The sequence below is a fragment of the Salvelinus alpinus genome, chromosome 6 (assembly GCF_045679555.1).
Source record: "Salvelinus alpinus chromosome 6, SLU_Salpinus.1, whole genome shotgun sequence".
Taxonomy (NCBI): domain Eukaryota; kingdom Metazoa; phylum Chordata; class Actinopteri; order Salmoniformes; family Salmonidae; genus Salvelinus; species Salvelinus alpinus.
The window spans coordinates 94,585,257-94,605,256 of record NC_092091.1 but is presented as its reverse complement, the minus strand read 5'-3'; the positions used below and the strand labels follow the sequence as shown (position 1 = coordinate 94,605,256).

Here is a 20,000-nt window from a genome sequence, read left to right as displayed (position 1 = left end):
CTGATTTACCCTGTTGGGGAGGGACGGGGTCACCACAAAGTTATCTGTTACACTGATTTACCCTGTTGGGGAGGGACGGGGTCACCACAATGTTATCTGTTACACTGATTTACCCTGTTGGGGAGGGACGGGGTCACCACAATGTTATCTGTTACACTGATTTACCCTGTTGGGGAGGGACGGGGTCACCACGATGTTATCTGTTACACTGATTTACCCTGTTGGGGAGGGACGGGGTCACCACAATGTTATCTGTTACACTGATTTACCCTGTTGGGGAGGGACGGGGTCACCACAATGTTATCTGTTACACTGATTTACCCTGTTGGGGAGGGACGGGGTCAACACAATGTTATCTGTTACACTGATTTACCCTGTTGGGGAGGGACGGGGTCACCACAATGTTATCTGTTACACTGATTTACCCTGTTGGGGAGGGACAGGGGTCACCACAATGTTATCTGTTACACTGATTTACCCTGTTGGGGAGGGACGGGGTCACCACAATGTTATCTGTTACACTGATTTACCCTGTTGGGGAGGGACGGGGTCACCACAATGTTATCTGTTACACGGATTTACCCTGTTGGGGAGGGACGGGGTCACCACAATGTTATCTGTTATCAATTACCCTGATTTACCCTGTTGGGGAGGGACGGGGTCACCACAATGTTATCTGTTACAGTGATTTACCCTGTTGGGGAGGGACGGGGTCACCACAATGTTATCTGTTACACTGATTTACCCTGTTGGGGAGGGACGGGGTCACCACAATGTTATCTGTTATCTATTACACTGATTTACCCTGTTGGGGAGGGACGGGGTCACCACAATGTTATCTGTTACACGGATTTACCCTGTTGGGGAGGGACGGGGTCACCACAATGTTATCTGTTACACTGATTTACCCTGTTGGGGAGGGACGGGGTCACCACAATGTTATCTGTTACACTGATTTACCCTGTTGGGGAGGGACGGGGTCACCACAATGTTATCTGTTACACTGATTTACCCTGTTGGGGAGGGACGGGGTCACCACAATGTTATCTGTTACACTGATTTACCCTGTTGGGGAGGGACGGGGTCACCACAATGTTATCTGTTACACTGATTTACCCTGTTGGGGAGGGACGGGGTCACCACAATGTTATCTGTTACACTGATTTACCCTGTTGGGGAGGGACGGGGTCACCACAATGTTATCAATTACACTGATTTACCCTGTTGGGGAGGGACGGGGTCACCACAATGTTATCTGTTACACTGATTTACCATGTTGGGGAGGGACGGGGTCACCACAATGTTATCTGTTACACTGATTTACCCTGTTGGGGAGGGACGGGGTCACCACAATGTTATCAATTACACTGATTTACCCTGTTGGGGAGGGACGGGGTCACCACAATGTTATCTGTTATCAATTACACTGATCAAATTGGCAGCTGATGTGTGTGTGTGTGTGTGTGTGTGTGTGTGTGTGTGTGTGTGTGTGTGTGTGTGTGTGTGTGTGTGTGTGTGTGTGTGTGTGTGTGTGTGTGTGTGTGTGTGTGTGTGTACTCACAGCGTGTGTGATGGTAGACAGTACTCCTCTGCTTGGTGGTGGAGTAGTGACCTGAGGACAGCTATCCTCCTCTTCCTCTCCTCCCTCCTCCTCTCCCTCCTCTCGCGCCTCCTCTCCTACTGAGGTCCTGTGAACACGCAGAGCTCCGGCCTTCTCCTTTACTGAAGTTAGACTGTTACCTAGAGAGAGAGAGAAGCAGAGAGAGATGGTGGAGAGACACAGAGAGAGAGAGAGCGACAGAGAGATCGGGGAGAGACAGACAGAGAGAGATGGGGGAGAGAGAGAGAGAGAGAGAGAGAGACAGAGAGAGAGACAGAAAGATCAGGGAGAGACAGACAGAGAGAGATGGGGGAGAGACAGACAGAGACAGAGAGAGACAGAGAGAGAGACAGAGAGAGAGACAGAGAGAGAGAGGCAGAGAGACAGACAGAGAGAGAGAGAGACAGAGAGAGAGAGAGAGAGAGGGAGAGAGACAGAGAGAGAGAGAGAGGGAGAGAGACAGAGAGAGAGACAGAGAGAGAGACAGAGAGAGACAGAGAGAGAGAGAGAGAGAGAAAAGTATTGCTGTGTTCAGGGGAACAATGGTTGTACAGAGTGACATCACTAAACAAATTTGGAACACAACCCCTATTAACTAAATAAAAGGTTGGTTCATTAGACATCAACCACTATTAACTAAATAAAAGGTTGGTTCACCAGACATCAACCACTATTAACTAAATAAAAGGTTGGTTCACCAGACATCAACCACTATTCACTAAATAAAAGGTTGGTTCACCAGACATCAACCACTATTCACTAAATAAAAGGTTGGTTCACCAGACATCAACCACAATTAACTAAATAAAAGGTTGGTTCATTAGACATCAACCACTATTCACTAAATAAAAGGTTGGTTCACCAGACATCAACCACTATTAACTAAATAAAAGGTTGGTTCAGACATCAACCACTATTAACTAAATAAAAGGTTGGTTCATTAGACATCAACCACTATTCACTAAATAAAAGGTTGGTTCATTAGACATCAACCACTATTAACTAAATAAAAGGTTGGTTCAGACATCAACCACTATTAACTAAATAAAAGGTTGGTTCATTAGACATCAACCACTATTAACTAAATAAAAGGTTGGTTCATTAGACAACAACCACTATTAACTAAATAAAAGGTTGGTTCACCAGACATCTACCACTATTAACTAAATAAAAGGTTGGTTCAGACATCAACCACTATTAACTAAATAAAAGGTTGGTTCATTAGACATCAACCACTATTAACTAAATAAAAGGTTGGTTCATTAGACATCAACCACTATTAACTAAATAAAAGGTTGGTTCACCAGACATCAACCACTATTAACTAAATAAAAGGTTGGTTCATTAGACATCAACCACTATTAACTAAATAAAAGGTTGGTTCATTAGACATCAACCACTATTAACTAAATAAAAGGTTGGTTCATTAGACATCAACCACTATTCACTAAATAAAAGGTTGGTTCATTAGACATCAACCACTATTAACTAAATAAAAGGTTGGTTCATTAGACATCAACCACTATTAACTAAATAAAAGGTTGGTTCATTAGACATCAACCACTATTAACTAAATAAAAGGTTGGTTCATTAGACATCAACCACTATTAACTAAATAAAAGGTTGGTTCATTAGACATCAACCACTATTCACTAAATAAAAGGTTGGTTCATTAGACATCAACCACTATTCACTAAATAAAAGGTTGGTTCACAAGACATCAACCACTATTAACTAAATAAAAGGTTGGTTCACCAGACATCAACCACTATTAACTAAATAAAAGGTTGGTTCATTAGACATCAACCACTATTAACTAAATAAAAGGTTGGTTCATTAGACATCAACCACTATTAACTAAATAAAAGGTTGGTTCATTAGACATCAACCACTATTAACTAAATAAAAGGTTGGTTCACCAGACATCAACCACTATTAACTAAATAAAAGGTTGGTTCATTAGACATCAACCACTATTCACTAAATAAAAGGTTGGTTCATTAGACATCAACCACTATTAACTAAATAAAAGGTTGGTTCACCAGACATCAACCACTATTCACTAAATAAAAGGTTGGTTCACCAGACATCAACCACTATTAAATAAATAAAAGGTTGGTTCACCAGTCATCACCACTATTAACTAAATAAAAGGTTGGTTCATTAGACATCAACCACTATTCACTAAATAAAAGGTTGGTTCATTAGACATCAACCACTATTAACTAAATAAAAGGTTGGTTCACCAGACATCAACCACTATTAACTAAATAAAAGGTTGGTTCACCAGACATCAACCACTATTAACTAAATAAAAGGTTGGTTCATTAGACATCAACCACTATTAACTAAATAAAAGGTTGGTTCACCAGACATCAACCACTATTAACTAAAAAAAGGTTGGTTCATTAGACATCAACCACTATTAACTAAATAAAAGGTTGGTTCATTAGACATCAACCACTATTAACTAAATAAAAGGTTGGTTCATTAGACATCAACCACTATTAACTAAATAAAAGGTTGGTTCACCAGACATCAACCACTATTAACTAAATAAAAGGTTGGTTCATTAGACATCAACCACTATTCACTAAATAAAAGGTTGGTTCATTAGACATCAACCACTATTAACTAAATAAAAGGTTGGTTCACCAGACATCAACCACTATTCACTAAATAAAAGGTTGGTTCACCAGACATCAACCACTATTAAATAAATAAAAGGTTGGTTCATTAGACATCAACCACTATTAACTAAATAAAAGGTTGGTTCACCAGACATCAACCACTATTAACTAAATAAAAGGTTGGTTCATTTGACATCAACCACTATTAACTAAATAAAAGGTTGGTTCATTAGACATCAACCACTATTAACTAAATAAAAGGTTGGTTCATTAGACATCAACCACTATTAACTAAATAAAAGGTTGGTTCATTAGACATCAACCACTATTAACTAAATAAAAGGTTGGTTCATTAGACATCAACCACTATTAACTAAATAAAAGGTTGGTTCACAAGACATCAACCACTATTAACTAAATAAAAGGTTGGTTCATTAGACATCAACCACTATTAACTAAATAAAAGGTTGGTTCATTAGACATCAACCACTATTAACTAAATAAAAGGTTGGTTCATTAGACATCAACCACTATTAACTAAATAAAAGGTTGGTTCATTAGACATCAACCACTATTAACTAAATAAAAGGTTGGTTCACAAGACATCAACCACTATTAACTAAATAAAAGGTTGGTTCATTAGACATCAACCACTATTAACTAAATAAAAGGTTGGTTCATTAGACATCAACCACTATTAACTAAATAAAAGGTTGGTTCACAAGACATCAACCACTATTAACTAAATAAAAGGTTGGTTCATTAGACATCAACCACTATTAACTAAATAAAAGGTTGGTTCATTAGACATCAACCACTATTAACTAAATAAAAGGTTGGTTCATTAGACATCAACCACTATTAACTAAATAAAAGGTTGGTTCATTAGACATCAACCACTATTAACTAAATAAAAGGTTGGTTCATTAGACATCAACCACTATTAACTAAATAAAAGGTTGGTTCATTAGACATCAACCACTATTAACTAAATAAAAGGTTGGTTCATTAGACATCAACCACTATTAACTAAATAAAAGGTTGGTTCACAAGACATCAACCACTATTAACTAAATAAAAGGTTGGTTCATTAGACATCAACCACTATTAACTAAATAAAAGGTTGGTTCACAAGACATCAACCACTATTAACTAAATAAAAGGTTGGTTCATTAGACATCAACCACTATTAACTAAATAAAAGGTTGGTTCACCAGACATCAACCACTATTAACTAAATAAAAGGTTGGTTCACCAGACATCAACCACTATTCACTAAATAAAAGGTTGGTTCAGACATCATTGGTGTGTGTGTGTGTGTGTGTGTGTGTATACCCACCCATAGTAGATGTGGCGCTGGTCAGTAGAGACTTCCCCCAGGAGCTCCATCCACCCCAACCTTTCGCCTTGACCTGAAGAGAGTCCTATACACACACACACACACACACACACACACACACACACACACACACACACACACACACACACACACACACACACACACACACACACACACACACACACACACACACTAAGATCACCACGATGACAACAACATGACATCACTATGACGACAGCCAATAAGCCAATCATACCTCTTCCTCCCCCTCGGCAGCAGCAGTCTCCGCCTCCAGGCTCACCAATTGGCCACACTCAGTCACCTGATCCTCCACGCCCCCCCCTGATTGGTCAATAGGAGCCTCATCTCTGTCGTCCCTGGTCACTTCCTCTCCCGCCACCTCATTGGTTGGCTCAGAGCCCTCGGAACCCTCCGTGGCCAATGAGAGCTGGAGGATGGGTGTGGGAGGCGGGAGAGCTGTGTGTGTGTCTTCTTCTGGGGGGTTGGGGTCGGTGTGGGGGGGGTCAGAGAGGGGAGGGGGGGTGAATATGGGGGGGTTGGAGTCAGACATGTTCATCTGGAGAGAGAGGGAGGGGGGAGGAGAAGAGTGAGAGAGAGAGGGGAGGAGAAGAGAGAGGGAGGGGGAGGAGAAGAGTGAGAGAGAGAGAGGGAGGGAGAGAGGGGGAGAAGAGTGAGAGAGGGGGGAGGGGGAGAAGAGTGAGAGAGGGGGAGAAGAGTGAGAGAGGGGGGAGGGGGAGAAGAGTGAGAGAGGGGGGAGGGGGAGAAGAGTGAGAGAGGGGGGGGGGGAGAAGAGTGAGAGAGGGGGAGAGGGGGGAGGGGGAGAAGAGTGAGAGAGGGGGGAGGGGGAGACGAGTGAGAGAGGGGGAGAAGAGTGAGAGAGGGGGGAGGGGGAGAAGAGTGAGAGAGGGAGGAGAGAGGAGGTGGTTTGTTTTTTAATAGTGACTGATTTAGCCCAGTAAAATCTGTGGTGTATTCACTAGGAACCAAACGGAACCAAACGGGGCGGGACCTACCTGAAAGTTGTCCAATAGAAACGAATTTCCGTTGCAAAAACGCAACTGTTTGGACTAAATGACTACACCCCAATAGTCCTGAACATTGACGTTTAACCATCAACTAAAATTAGCCAGTGAAGATGAGAGAAGCAGAAACACAAGACAGTACCGTCTTTCCCGGTGCGTTCAGCAGGATGCTACGTTTTGTTACGTTCATAACGAAATATGCTATGTAGAACAAACATGACTCTCTTGCCATGTAGAATCACGTCGGCTCTATTCACAGAATTGCTACCTGCAATGTTCCCGAAACGTTTTCCTAATGAACACGGCACCGGTTGACGCTACATGTTAGTTATATTCCAATGGTGTATTACCGCCATCTAGCGGTCACGTCATATCAACGCGTCGACCACAGCACTGATTTCCTTTGGTTTGATACTACAGCCAGAAGAGTCTCAAAACATTAATAAATATTTTAAAAGTTAAGACACACGTATATACTGTGATATGTTGGGATATACAACAAATAAATACACAAGTTTAATTATCCTACAAATAGTCAAAATAACTCACTAGTTTTCACTTTTACAAACACGGATTCTGCAACATCAGAGGCTGTAGTGGGTTACTGTCACTAAGAGGGCAAAGAAACCCTAATTCAATAACCGCGCAGTTTGGTTTGGTATGTATGTATGTATGGTAAATGACAGTGCATCTCACCCGTTAAGTCTCGCTGTTGACAACTCTCTCGCTAGACCCGCTCCTTCCGCCCCGCCACGTAGACAGCCCAGGGTCCGCGTGTTGTCTGTCGGTGCTATGGGAGTTGACGTCACCCCCGGGGGGCGCGTCAGAGAGGGAAGAAGTCCAACTCGGCGGAAAACGTGTCTCCCTCCAGCAGGTGGCGTTTTTGTCGTCGTTTCACCCACCAAGCAACTCGTTTTTTGTATGGACGTCAATAAGAGAGTCGAATTTGGTCAACGACAACAAAACAAAATGAATGGTTTATTTGCTACGTGAGGTTTATTTGATCGAATGTAAGTTTCGTAATGCTTTAAGTTGTTACGAATGTACCGGTATAAGGACACGTTACATCCCGGCAACTTTAGAGAATGAAGACTTTATATAACTGAGTTGTCTAGAGACGGTAATCATATTCATGGTATGAGGCTAGGGCGTCTCTCAATTCAAAATCATTTCAATTTAAAGGGCTTTATTGGAATGGGAAACATATGTTAAACATTGTCAAAGCAAGTGAAGTAGATAATAAACAAAAGTGAAATAAACAATAAAAATGAACAGTAAATATTACACTCACAAAACTTCCAAAAGGAGAAAGACAATTCAAACGCATAAATTCCCAGTTATTTTGAACGCACTGAAAATAGACCATTTAAAACAGCTAGATTTCTCCTAGACGTCATACGTGGCTCGTTGGTCTAGGGGTATGATTCTCGCTTAGGGTGCGAGAGGTCCCGGGTTCAAATCCCGGACGAGCCCTCTTTTTCGAAGTGTCTATTTTTGTGCAAGTTGCAATTATCACAGTGTTACGAAATGTAGTGAAAAATGTATATTGTTAAAATGATATAGCCATCTAAATGTCACTATAAAACGTATTATGCAGTTGCTAGCGTGAAATTACCTCGACTAACCTGTAACCATGCACACTCCCTTACGCCCCTTAGTAACACAGTGCAGTTCAAGAGTTAAGAAAATATATTATATATTTATTATACGCAATAAAAGAACAGTAACCAGGCAAAATACAGGGGGTATGTACTCGTTACTGTTATTTTATTGTGTTTATTTTAATTTAATTTTACTTAAGAAAATATTTACCAAATAAACTTAACTCTTCTTGAACTGCGCTGTTGGTTAAGGGCTGGTAAGCAATCATTTCACGGTAAGGTCTACACCTGTTGTATTCGGCGCATGGTGACTAATACATTTTGATTTGATTTGAAAACGTATGCCTTTCCACTGCTTAAATTATCTACATAATTTATATTCAATATTATTATAATAGTTTTTTAAATGTGTCTTATTTCTTAATGTCTAAATGTAATTTAAAAAAAGGGGAGAAACACACACCGATATGAAACGTGTATCAATATATAATGTTTATTGTGATTCGGATATTTGTTTGTAAAACACGACGCAACATTTGCTGTACAGAATAATGAGTTCACAGTTTGATATAGAATGGTCATACGTCACACACACACTCCCATTTGAATTGACAAACCTACATAAAATACAAGATCGAGTCGAATACAGATTCACAACCTTATAAAAATGTTTTATATAATTCATTGATTAAAAACCAACATAAAATGTATCATCATCATGCTTTTAATAAAATACCTTTAATTACCCATTTCAGTCTAATAATCATTTTATAAAATATATTACAACAATTCATCAACATATTACAACTGCATAGTTAAAAAAACAAACTGTGTGTGTGTGTGTGTGTGTGTGTGTGTGTGTGTGTGTGTGTGTGTGTGTGTGTGTGTGTGTGTGTGTGTGTGTGTGTGTGTGTGTGTGTGTGTGTGTGTGTGTGTGTAAAAACCTGCTATTAAATGAACAAGCCAGTTGATGCTAGACAGGATATTGGGTTGGTCTGAAGAGGGTTAAGGTAAGGACCGTGGGATGCTTAAACTGATCCCAGATCTGTTACTGTTTCCCTCTCCTCGGGGTTAAGGTAAGGACCGTGGGATACTAAACCTGATCCCAGATCTGTGACTTGTGACTTGAACTGAGTTTAATAATGTTTCAACCAACCAACAAATTATTGATTGAATGAAAGATTGATTGATGAATGAAACGTGTTTGAATGAGAATGTGCTGATTATCTGGTTTTGAATGGTTTTAAAGTGCTCTCTAGTTTCCTTTCGACTCTGCAGGCTCACTAGTCTCCTCTCGTCTCCTCTAGTCTCCTCTAGTGTCCTCTCCTCTAGTCTCCTCTAGTCTCCTCTCCTCTGGTCTCACTGGTCTGCTCTAGTCTCACTGGTCTGCTCTAGTCTCACTGGTCTGCTCTAGTCTCACTGGTCTGCTCTAGTCTCACTGGTCTGCTCTAGTCTCACTGGTCTGCTCTAGTCTCACTAGTCTCCTCTAGTCTCACTGGTCTGCTCTGGTCTCCTCTGGTCTCCTCTGGTCTCTCTATATAGGCTATGTACAATACAGTCTGGCCACCAGAAGGTAACTTTCATAAGCTGTAAATTTATATGGCCGCGTTTACACAGGCAGCCCAATTCTGATCTTTCGCCCAATTATTGGCAAAAGAGCTGATCTGATTGGTCAAAAGACGAATTAGTGGGGGGGGGGGGAGATCAGAATTGGGCTGCCTGTGTAAACGTAGCCATATCCACTGAAGACAGACGATCTACCAACAACATATCCCCGTTTGACACCTGGGTTACCCTCTGAATATTAAAACCCACGTCATACAATCACACAGTACAATCACATCATATAATACCAAATGTAAATCACTGTTGTTGATACATACACACACACACACACTCACAGGATAGTGGGAGGTATACCAGCCATGGCTGCTAGCCAGTGTTAGATGGAGTATCAGTGATATGTCACGATGTCATCACACAGACAGGACGGAGGGAGGGGGGACGGCGGCATCAAATCTGCCAAGATGGCCGCCCATTGGTTTGAGTCTGTTGATTTTTTTTGTAAACAGGAAGTCGCCCTGCTCCTGCCGTATATGATGATGTCATATTGTCCACCTTTAACCGGCTCAATGGAAGTATTTTACTTACACAACAACAATAATTATAATTATAATAATAAAAATAATAAACAGAATAATGATCATGATAATGCCCCTGGATAAAAAGAGTTTGTTTCACATTTCTAGACTCAAAGACAACAAGCCTTTGCCTTGTAATGGTTAGTAACTCCCACATTCCTTCTATCCCTCTACCAGAGCCTGCTGTTGACCTGTGGTTGACCTTCCACCCCTCTACCAGTGCCTGCTGTTGACCTGTGGTTGACCTTCCACCCCTCTACCAGAGCCTGCTGTTGACCTGTGACTCCAGCATCATGTGACTAGCATCAATACAGGCTGTTGAGCTGTGTGTGTGTGTGTGTGTGTGTGTGTGTGTGTGTGTGTGTGTGTGTGTGTGTGTCCACTGAGTACTGAGCAGCAGGTAGTCCCCTCTCCGTCCAGCAGAGGGAGCCATTTCTCAGTCCACGTTGACTCTAATCTCAGCTCAGCAGTTATCAAAGGTCTCTCTCTCTCTCTCTATATATATATATATATATACGGTGAAACATCTGTCTCATCGTTCTAGCTGTGGTGTTGTATTCATAATAGATAAGGGCATAGGAGGTACAAAAGGAACTCTCTGGAAGGATTAGAACCCCTTTTTTCTTTTTAGCACGGGCATCGAGAGCTTCCACCATTTTAAAGTAGTCAAACTGGGTAGGGAATCCTCACGGTGTTTGGGAACGATCAGCCTTACGAGCATAGCAAATGTGTTCTTCTTCATCAAATAGGGATGTTATGGTTTGTTAATGGCTTGGAGATATATCACCGCCACCTAGTGGACACTATAAACGTAAGACTAGATGTGGTTCAGGACCCCAGCACTGCAGGTAGCGGTAAAATCACAAATATATAAAAAAAAATGTACTACTTTAAAAATGGAGATCATTGGTGTCGCCCATGCCGTCACAGACGCCGTACAAAGTTGAGTCCTCGTTCCATCTCTATGGTTACGGTGTCTGTCCATCTCTATGGTTACGATGTCTGTCTATCTCTATGGTGAAGGTGTCTGTCTGTCTCTATGGTGAAGGTGTCTGTCTGTCTCTATGGTTAAGGTGTCTGTCTATCTCTATGGTGAAGGTGTCTGTCTATCTCTATGGTGAAGGTGTCTGTCTATCTCTATGGTGAAGGTGTCTGTCTATCTCTATGGTGAAGGTGTCTGTCCATCTCTATGGTGAAGGTGTCTGTCCATCTCTATGGTGAAGGTGTCTGTCTATCTCTATGGTGAAGGTGTCTGTCTATCTCTATGGTGAAGGTGTCTGTCTATCTCTATGGTGAAGGTGTCTGTCTGTCTCTATGGTTAAGGTGTCTGTCTGTCTCTATGGTGAAGGTGTCTGTCTATCTCTATGGTGAAGGTGTCTGTCTATCTCTATGGTGAAGGTGTCTGTCTGTCTCTATGGTTAAGGTGTCTGTCTGTCTCTATGGTGAAGGTGTCTGTCTATCTCTATGGTGAAGGTGTCTGTCTATCTCTATGGTGAAGGTGTCTGTCTATCTCTATGGTGAAGGTGTCTGTCTGTCTCTATGGTGAAGGTGTCTGTCTATCTCTATGGTGAAGGTGTCTGTCTATCTCTATGGTGAAGGTGTCTGTCTATCTCTATGGTTAAGGTGTCTGTCTGTCTCTATGGTGAAGGTGTCTGTCTATCTCTATGGTGAAGGTGTCTGTCTATCTCTATGGTGAAGGTGTCTGTCTATCTCTATGGTGAAGGTGTCTGTCTGTCTCTATGGTGAAGGTGTCTGTCTATCTCTATGGTGAAGGTGTCTGTCTATCTCTATGGTGAAGGTGTCTGTCTGTCTCTATGGTGAAGGTGTCTGTCTATCTCTATGGTGAAGGTGTCTGTCTGTCTCTATGGTGAAGGTGTCTGTCTATCTCTATGGTGAAGGTGTCTGTCTATCTCTATGGTTAAGGTGTCTGTCTATCTCTATGGTTAAGGTGTCTGTCTGTCTCTATGGTTAAGGTGTCTGTCTATCTCTATGGTGAAGGTGAAAATGTTTGGAGGTTCAGCTGATCCTAGATCTGGACCTACGAACCCCATCTGCCTTCAGCCCTGGGAGACAACGGCGAGTACTGGTACGAAGAAGAGGTGGAGGAGGAGGAGGAGGAGTAGGAGGAGGAGGAGGAGGGGAGGAGGAGGAGGAAAGGAGGAGGAGTGGAGGAGGAGGAGGAGTGGAGGAGGAGTGGAGAGGAGGAGAGGAGGAGGAGAGGAGGAGGAGAGGAGAAGGAGGAGGAGGAGGAGGAGGAGGGAGAGGAGGAGGAGGACGGCTGAACGGACGAATGAATAAAGTGATATATGGATAAAGGATGTTTAAGTCCCCGTCTCTCTGTCCGACGGCGTAGTTCTGTCTCGGGTGGTACGGACCAACTATCCGACGGGCTGCGTTCACATTCAACAGAAGTTTCACAGCCCGTTGCGCAGCGTTCAGACCAGCAGGTGGCGTTTCTTATGCAGAGCCAGGTGGTCCGAACGGGAGAAGCTGCGTTCGCAGTCGGGACACTGGAATGGTTTGACGCCCGTATGTTTGCGGAAGTGACGAGTTAGTTCGTCCGAACGGGCGAACTTCCACGTGCAACCCTCCCACATGCACTTATAGGGCTTCTCTCCTGGAGAGAGGGAGGGAGAGGGGGGGAGAGAGAGGGAGGGAGAGGGGGGGAGAGAGAGAGAGAGGGAGAGAGGTTAGGAAACTAACAGTTCAACTATCTATAATTTAATTGAACAGATAAGGGGCCTACAATATGAACGTGTGTGTGTGTGATTTGGTGTGTGTGTATCACCTGTGTGTGTGTGTGATTTGCTGTGTGTGTATCACCTGTGTGTGTTTGTGTGAGATTTGGTGTGTGTGTATCACCTGTGTGTGTGTGTGTGTGTGTGTGTGAGATTTGGTGTGTGTCTCTCACCTGTGTGTGTGTGTGTGTGTGTGATTTGGTGTGTGTGTCTCACCTGTGTGTGTGTGTGTGTGATTTGGTGTGTGTGTCTCACCTGTGTGTGTGTGTGATTTGGTGTGTGTGTGTCTCACCTGTGTGTGTGTGTGTGTGTGTGTGTGTGTGTCACCTGTGTGTGTGTGATTTGGTGTGTGTGTATCACCTGTGTGTGTGTGTGATTTGCTGTGTGTGTATCACCTGTGTGTGTGTGTGTGTGTGTGTGTGTGTGTGTGTGTCTCACCTGTGTGTGTGTGTGTGTGTGTGTGTCTCACCTGTGTGTGTGTGTGTGTCTCACCTGTGTATGCGTATCTCACCTGTGTGTGTGTGTGTGTGTGTCTCACCTGTGTGTGTGTGTGTGTGTGTGTGTGTGTCTCACCTGTGTGTGTGTGTGTGTGTGTGTGTGTGTGTGTGTGTGTGTGTGTGTGTGTGTGTGTGTCTCACCTGTGTGTGTGTGTGTCTCACCTGCGTGTGTGTCTCACCTGTGTGTGTGCGGCGATGTGCCTTCAGATGAGAGCTCTTGGTGTAGACTTTGTTGCAGCTGTTGAAGTCACAGCGGTGGATTCGTCGCTTCTTCATCGAATCCGGAGACTCGACTGGCAGCGGGTGATTACCCCCAGAATGGACGATCACAGACGGGTTGTTACTGAGAGAGAGACAGAGAGAGAGAGAGACAGAGAGAGAGAGAGACAGAGAGAGAGAGAGAGACAGAGAGACAGAGAGAGAGAGACAGAGAGAGAGACAGAGAGAGAGAGAGAGAGAAGAGACAGACAGAGAAGAGAGACAGACAGAGAGACAGAGAGAGAAGAGAGAGACAGAGAGAGAGAGAGAGAGAGAGGTTAGACAGGGATCATAATAATAAAGGACACTACATGGCTGACCTACAGTACAGTATGCTACATACCTACAGTACAGTATGCTACATACCTACAGTATTCTACATACCTACAGTACAGTATTCTACATACCTACAGTATGCTACATACCTACAGTACAGTATGCTACATACCTACAGTACAGTATGCTACATACCTACAGTACAGTATGCTACATACCTACAGTGCAGTATGCTACATACCTACAGTGCAGTATGCTACATACCTACAGTACAGTATGCTACCTACCTACAGTACAGTATGCTACCTACCTACAGTACAGTATGCTACCTACCTACAGTACAGTATGCTACATACCTACAGTACAGTATGCTACATACCTACAGTACAGTATGCTACATACCTACAGTACAGTATTCTACATACCTACAGTACAGTATTCTACATACCTACAGTACAGTATGCTACATACCCACAGTACAGTATGCTACATACCTACAGTACAGTATTCTACATACCTACAGTACAGTATTCTACATACCTACAGTACAGTATGCTACATACCTACAGTACAGTATGCTACATACCTACAGTACAGTATGCTACATACCTACAGTACAGTATGCTACCTACCTACAGTACAGTATGCTACCTACCTACAGTACAGTATGCTACATACCTACAGTACAGTATGCTACATACCTACAGTACAGTATGCTACATACCTACAGTACTGTATGCTACATACCTACAGTACAGTATTCTACATACCTACAGTACAGTATGCTACATACCTACAGTACAGTATTCTACATACCGACAGTACAGTATGCTACATACCGACAGTACAGTATGCTACATACCTACAGTACAGTATGCTACATACCTACAGTACAGTATGCTACATACCTACAGTACAGTATGCTACATACCTACAGTACAGTATTCTACATACCTTCAGTACAGTATTCTACATACCTACAGTACAGTATGCTACATACCTACAGTACATTATGCTACATACCTACAGTACAGTATGCTACATACCTACAGTACAGTATTCTACATACCTACAGTTCAATATGCTACATACCTACAGTACAGTATGCTACATACCTACAGTACAGTATGCTACATACCTACAGTACAGTATTCTACATACCTTCAGTACAGTATTCTACATACCTACAGTACAGTATGCTACATACCTACAGTACATTATGCTACATACCTACAGTACAGTATGCTACATACCTACAGTACAGTATTCTACATACCTACAGTTCAATATGCTACATACCTACAGTACAGTATGCTACATACCTACAGTACAGTATTCTACATACCTACAGTACAGTATGCTACACACCTACAGTACAGTATGCTACATACCTACAGTACAGTATTCTACATACCTACAGTACATTATGCTACATACCTACAGTACAGTATGCTACATACCTACAGTACAGTATTCTACATACCTACAGTTCAATATGCTACATACCTACAGTACAGTATTCTACATACCTACAGTACAGTATGCTACACACCTACAGTACAGTATGCTACATACCTACAATACAGTATGCTACATACCTACAGTATGAAAGTGTGTGTCTATATTTAGTCCAGCAGGGGGTGCTGTAGCTCCTTCTATTCCCCAGCCTTAGATGGCTGTGACTTCTCATGACTTGGTTTAGTGTTTAACTGGTGTTTGTGTTTTTGAGTGTGTGGACGAATGAACGTGTGTGTTTTCCTCCCTCCCTCCCTCCCTCCCTCCCTCCCTCCCTCCCTCCCTCCCTCCCTCCCTCCCTCCCTCCCTCCTTCCCTCCCTCCCATCCTGGGGTGTGGTTCTATAACAGAACACTTGCTAGTGCACACACACACACACACACACACACACACACACACACACACACACACACACACACACACACACACACACACACACACACACACACACACACACACACACACACACACACACACAGTCCTTCTCCCACATGAGGGATCTCAGGACACTTGGAGACAGACTGTCTCACTAATGCATCCTGGGAGATATTATCTGTGTGTGTGTGTGTGTGTTTATACATTGTGTTGTGTGTTTATACATGTTGTTGTCTAGTAAATACATCTAATCTACAGGTATTTATCACTGGAGTTGAATAAAATGGAAAAGTGTGTGAGAGAGAGAGATTTAAAACTGTGCAAAAACAAGGGAGCCCATTCCCTGCACATTCCTATACAGTAGGGATTCATATTACAACAATGGACACCTTCCTGCACGCACACACACACACACACACACACACACACACACACACACACACACACACACACACACACACACACACAGACAGACACACATAGACACAGAGACACACACACACACCTGAGGATAAACGAACTCTTGTTATTATGTAGTTGCCACTTCACCTATTTTTTTTATTCTGCGCTTGGAGAAAAAAACACAATGGGTTTATGAGTGTCTCTGTGTGTGTGTGTGTGTGTGTGTGTGTGTGTGTGTGTGTGTGTGTGTGTGTGTGTGTGTGTGTGTGTGTGTGTGTGTGTGTGTGTGTGTGTGTGTGTGTGTGTGTGTGTGTGTGTGTGTGTGTCTCTGTGTGTGTGTGTCTCTGTGTGTGTGTGATAGAGGAGGTGGTGACAGATCTAGCCTCGCCCATTTCCTCAGAAACCAATTATCTCAGCGTTGGGATGACAACGATGGGGGGGGCTTTCCTGGCAACAGCCCCGACAACCAGAGCGGGAAATATCACAAAGAGGAAGTAACATTCCTTAAATCCTCGTCTTTAGGTCACTGTCCTTAAACCTATCTGTCTCTCTCTCTCTCTCTGTGTCTCTCTCTCTCTCTCTGTATCTCTCCCTCCCTCCTTCCCTCTCTCCCTGCTCGTAAATAACGAGGTAAGAAACCATTCCTCTCCTGTATGTGGAAAGGGTATGTAGCAGCAAGTTCTGCCTCTACTCACTCGCTATAGGCCTGTGGCACGCTGATGACCGATGAGGTCATTTCCTGGTTGTATGAGTCGTGGGCATGCTCTGTTTTGATTAGCTTGTGGAGGTCGTGGTGTGAGTCGCCTCTGAGCTCTGACTTCATGGAGGATGCTGGGTAGAAAAACACAAACACCAGTTAACACACACACACACACACACACACACACACACACACACACACACACACACACACACACACACACACACACACACACACACACACACACACACACACACACACACAATGTATTACCCAGGTAAAGACAGGTAGATTCAGAGATAACAGAGAAATATCTAAACAGAATCTCACCTGTCTGATGTTGTGAGCTTCCTGCCGGCCTGTGATGGTGATGATGATGATGATGATGGTGGTCGCGGTCGTCGCCAGCGACGGTGCGGTTGACCACGATTGGCTGAGGCAGGTGTAGCGGGGAGGGGTAGAGGACGGACAAGGGTTGCAGCATGACCTGGGACAGCATGACCCCTGAACCCTGGACGACCCCGGGGCCGGAGCCTAACAACACGGGGTAATGGAGGGAGGGGGAGGGCTGGGGGGAGGAACGACTGAAGGGGGAGGAAGTGGAGGAACAGGAAGAAGAAGGGGAGGAGGAGGAGGAGGAGGAGGGTCGTTTGCTGACCGACAAGTCGACTGGTTCGAGTTGTGTGTGTGAGGCGGGGTTGGCGGACTGGGTGTGTGTGAGTGACGGGGAGAAGGTGTGTGTGTGTGCATATTGTGTGGGGTGGTAGGGGTGAGGGGTAAAGATAACGCTGTTGACTACTGAGGGATAAGACTGATAGAGAGACTGATGGAAGGAAGGAGAGAGAGGAGGAGGAGTGAAGGAGAGGAGAGGAGAGGAGAGGAGGGAGGGAGGGAGGGAGGGAGGGAGGGAGGGAGGGAGGGAGGGAGAGGAGAGGGAGGGAGGACAGAGGAGGGAGGGAGGGAGGGAGAACAGAGGAGGAGAGGAGGGAGGGAGGACAGAGGATGAGAGGAGGGAGGGAGGACAGAGGAAGACAGGGGAGGGAGGGAGGGATTGTATTTAATTTTCATTCTTTCAAACAAAACAACAAACAACAATACAAGCTTGTACTGTGTGTGTGTGTGTGTGTGTGTGTGTGTGTGTGTGTGTGTGTGTGTGTGTGTGTGTGTGTGTGTGTGTGTGTGTGTGTGTGTGTGTGTGATCTACTGTATGCCTAGAGAGTAGTTAACATGTGCTGTTAAAAGGTTGGATGGAAACACACACCATCACACCATCACACCAACACACTCACCATCACCCCATCACACCATCCCACCATCACACCCACACACCATCACGACCCACACACTCACCATCACCCCATCATACCATCACATCATCACACCCACACACCATCACACCCACACACCATCACACCCACATCACACCATCCAACCATCACACCATCACATCATCACACCATCACATCATCCCACCATCACACCCAAACACCATCACACCATCACACCATCCAACCATCACACCATCCAACCATCATACCATCCAACCATCACATCACACCCACACACCATCACACCCACTCACCATCACACAATCCCACCATCACACCATCACACCATCACACCCACCATCACACCATTATACCATCACACCATCACACCATCACACCATCACACCATCACACCATCACACCCACACACCATCCAACCATCACACCATCACATCATCACACCATCACATCATCCCACCATCACACCCACACACCATCACACCATCACACCCACACACCATCACACCATCACACCATCCAACCATCACACCATCCAACCATCATACCATCCAACCATCACATCATCCCACCATCACACCCACACACCATCACACCCACTCACCATCACACCCACATACCATCCCACCATCACACCATCACACCATTATACCATCACAACATCACACCATTATACCATCACACCATCACACCCACCACCACACCATCACACCATCACACCAACACACTCACCATCACACCATCCAACCATCACACCATCACATCATCCCACCATCACACCCACACATCATCACACCCACACACCATCACACCATCACACCCACATACCATCACACCATCCCACCCACCATCATACCATCACACCATCACACCATCACACCATCACACCATCACATCCTCACACCCACACACCATCACACCAACACACTCACCATCACACCATCCAACCATCACACCATCACATCATCCCACCATCACACCCACACATCATCACACCCACACACCATCACACCCACACACCATCACACCCACACACCATCACACCCACACACCATCACACCCACACACCATCACACCATCCAACCATCACATCATCCCACCCACTCACCATCACACCCACCATCACACCATTATACCATCACACCCACCATCACACCATCACACCCACATACCATCACACCCACACCCACACCATCACACCCACATACCATCACACCATCACACCCACACCATCACACCCACATACCATCACACCCACACACCATCACACCCACATACCATCACACCATCACATACCATCATACCCACATACCATCACACACACCCTCACCAACACACCAACACACTCACACACACCCACAAACCCTCACACACACCAACACACTCACACACACCCACAAACCCTCACACACACCATCACACCCACACACACCTCCAGTCTCACCGTCTCCATGTCTGTCTTCAGTGGGTAGTCATACACCATCATGACTGCAGACAGACCTGTAGAGAGAGAGACAGGACAGAATGATTAACAGACAGACCTCTAGAGAGAGAGACAGGATATAATGATTAATATACAGACCTGTAGTATTAATGCTAC

At 44.2% G+C, this 20,000-nt stretch overlaps 2 protein-coding genes and 1 non-coding gene across 4 annotated transcripts in view; 1 reads left to right on the top strand and 2 right to left on the bottom strand.

Moving 5' to 3' along the window:
- The window catches only part of fam114a1 (family with sequence similarity 114 member A1), a 73,409-nt gene extending 65,980 nt beyond the window's left edge, over positions 1–7,429 (bottom strand). The window contains exons 1-4 of the mRNA XM_071408616.1: positions 7,309–7,429; positions 5,826–6,146; positions 5,570–5,654; positions 1,562–1,740 (exon numbers count right to left, since the gene is read on the bottom strand). Coding sequence (XP_071264717.1) covers positions 1,562–1,740; positions 5,570–5,654; positions 5,826–6,146 — 585 coding nt within the window. The 5' untranslated portion in view covers positions 7,309–7,429. The remainder of the gene's footprint in view (positions 1–1,561; positions 1,741–5,569; positions 5,655–5,825; positions 6,147–7,308) is intronic.
- A 584-nt stretch (positions 7,430–8,013) lies between these two features.
- Positions 8,014–8,085, top strand: trnap-agg (transfer RNA proline (anticodon AGG)). Its single transcript has one exon. It is a non-coding gene; the product is annotated as a tRNA-Pro (tRNA).
- A 596-nt stretch (positions 8,086–8,681) lies between these two features.
- LOC139579609 (Krueppel-like factor 3) lies at positions 8,682–19,988 on the bottom strand. Of its 2 annotated transcripts, none has more exons than XM_071408389.1 (5): positions 19,845–19,988; positions 17,445–17,937; positions 17,110–17,245; positions 13,769–13,932; positions 8,682–12,971 (listed from the first exon to the last, which is right to left on the bottom strand). In XM_071408389.1, the coding sequence occupies exons 1-5, from the start codon at positions 19,884–19,886 to the stop codon at positions 12,790–12,792; spliced, it is 1,017 nt and encodes a 338-aa protein (XP_071264490.1). In that variant the 5' UTR covers positions 19,887–19,988; the 3' UTR covers positions 8,682–12,789. The 2 variants fall into 2 exon arrangements, with proteins under 2 accessions (XP_071264490.1, XP_071264489.1); XM_071408388.1 differs by having other exon boundaries at positions 19,833–19,983.
- Positions 19,989–20,000: the final 12 nt, after the last annotated feature.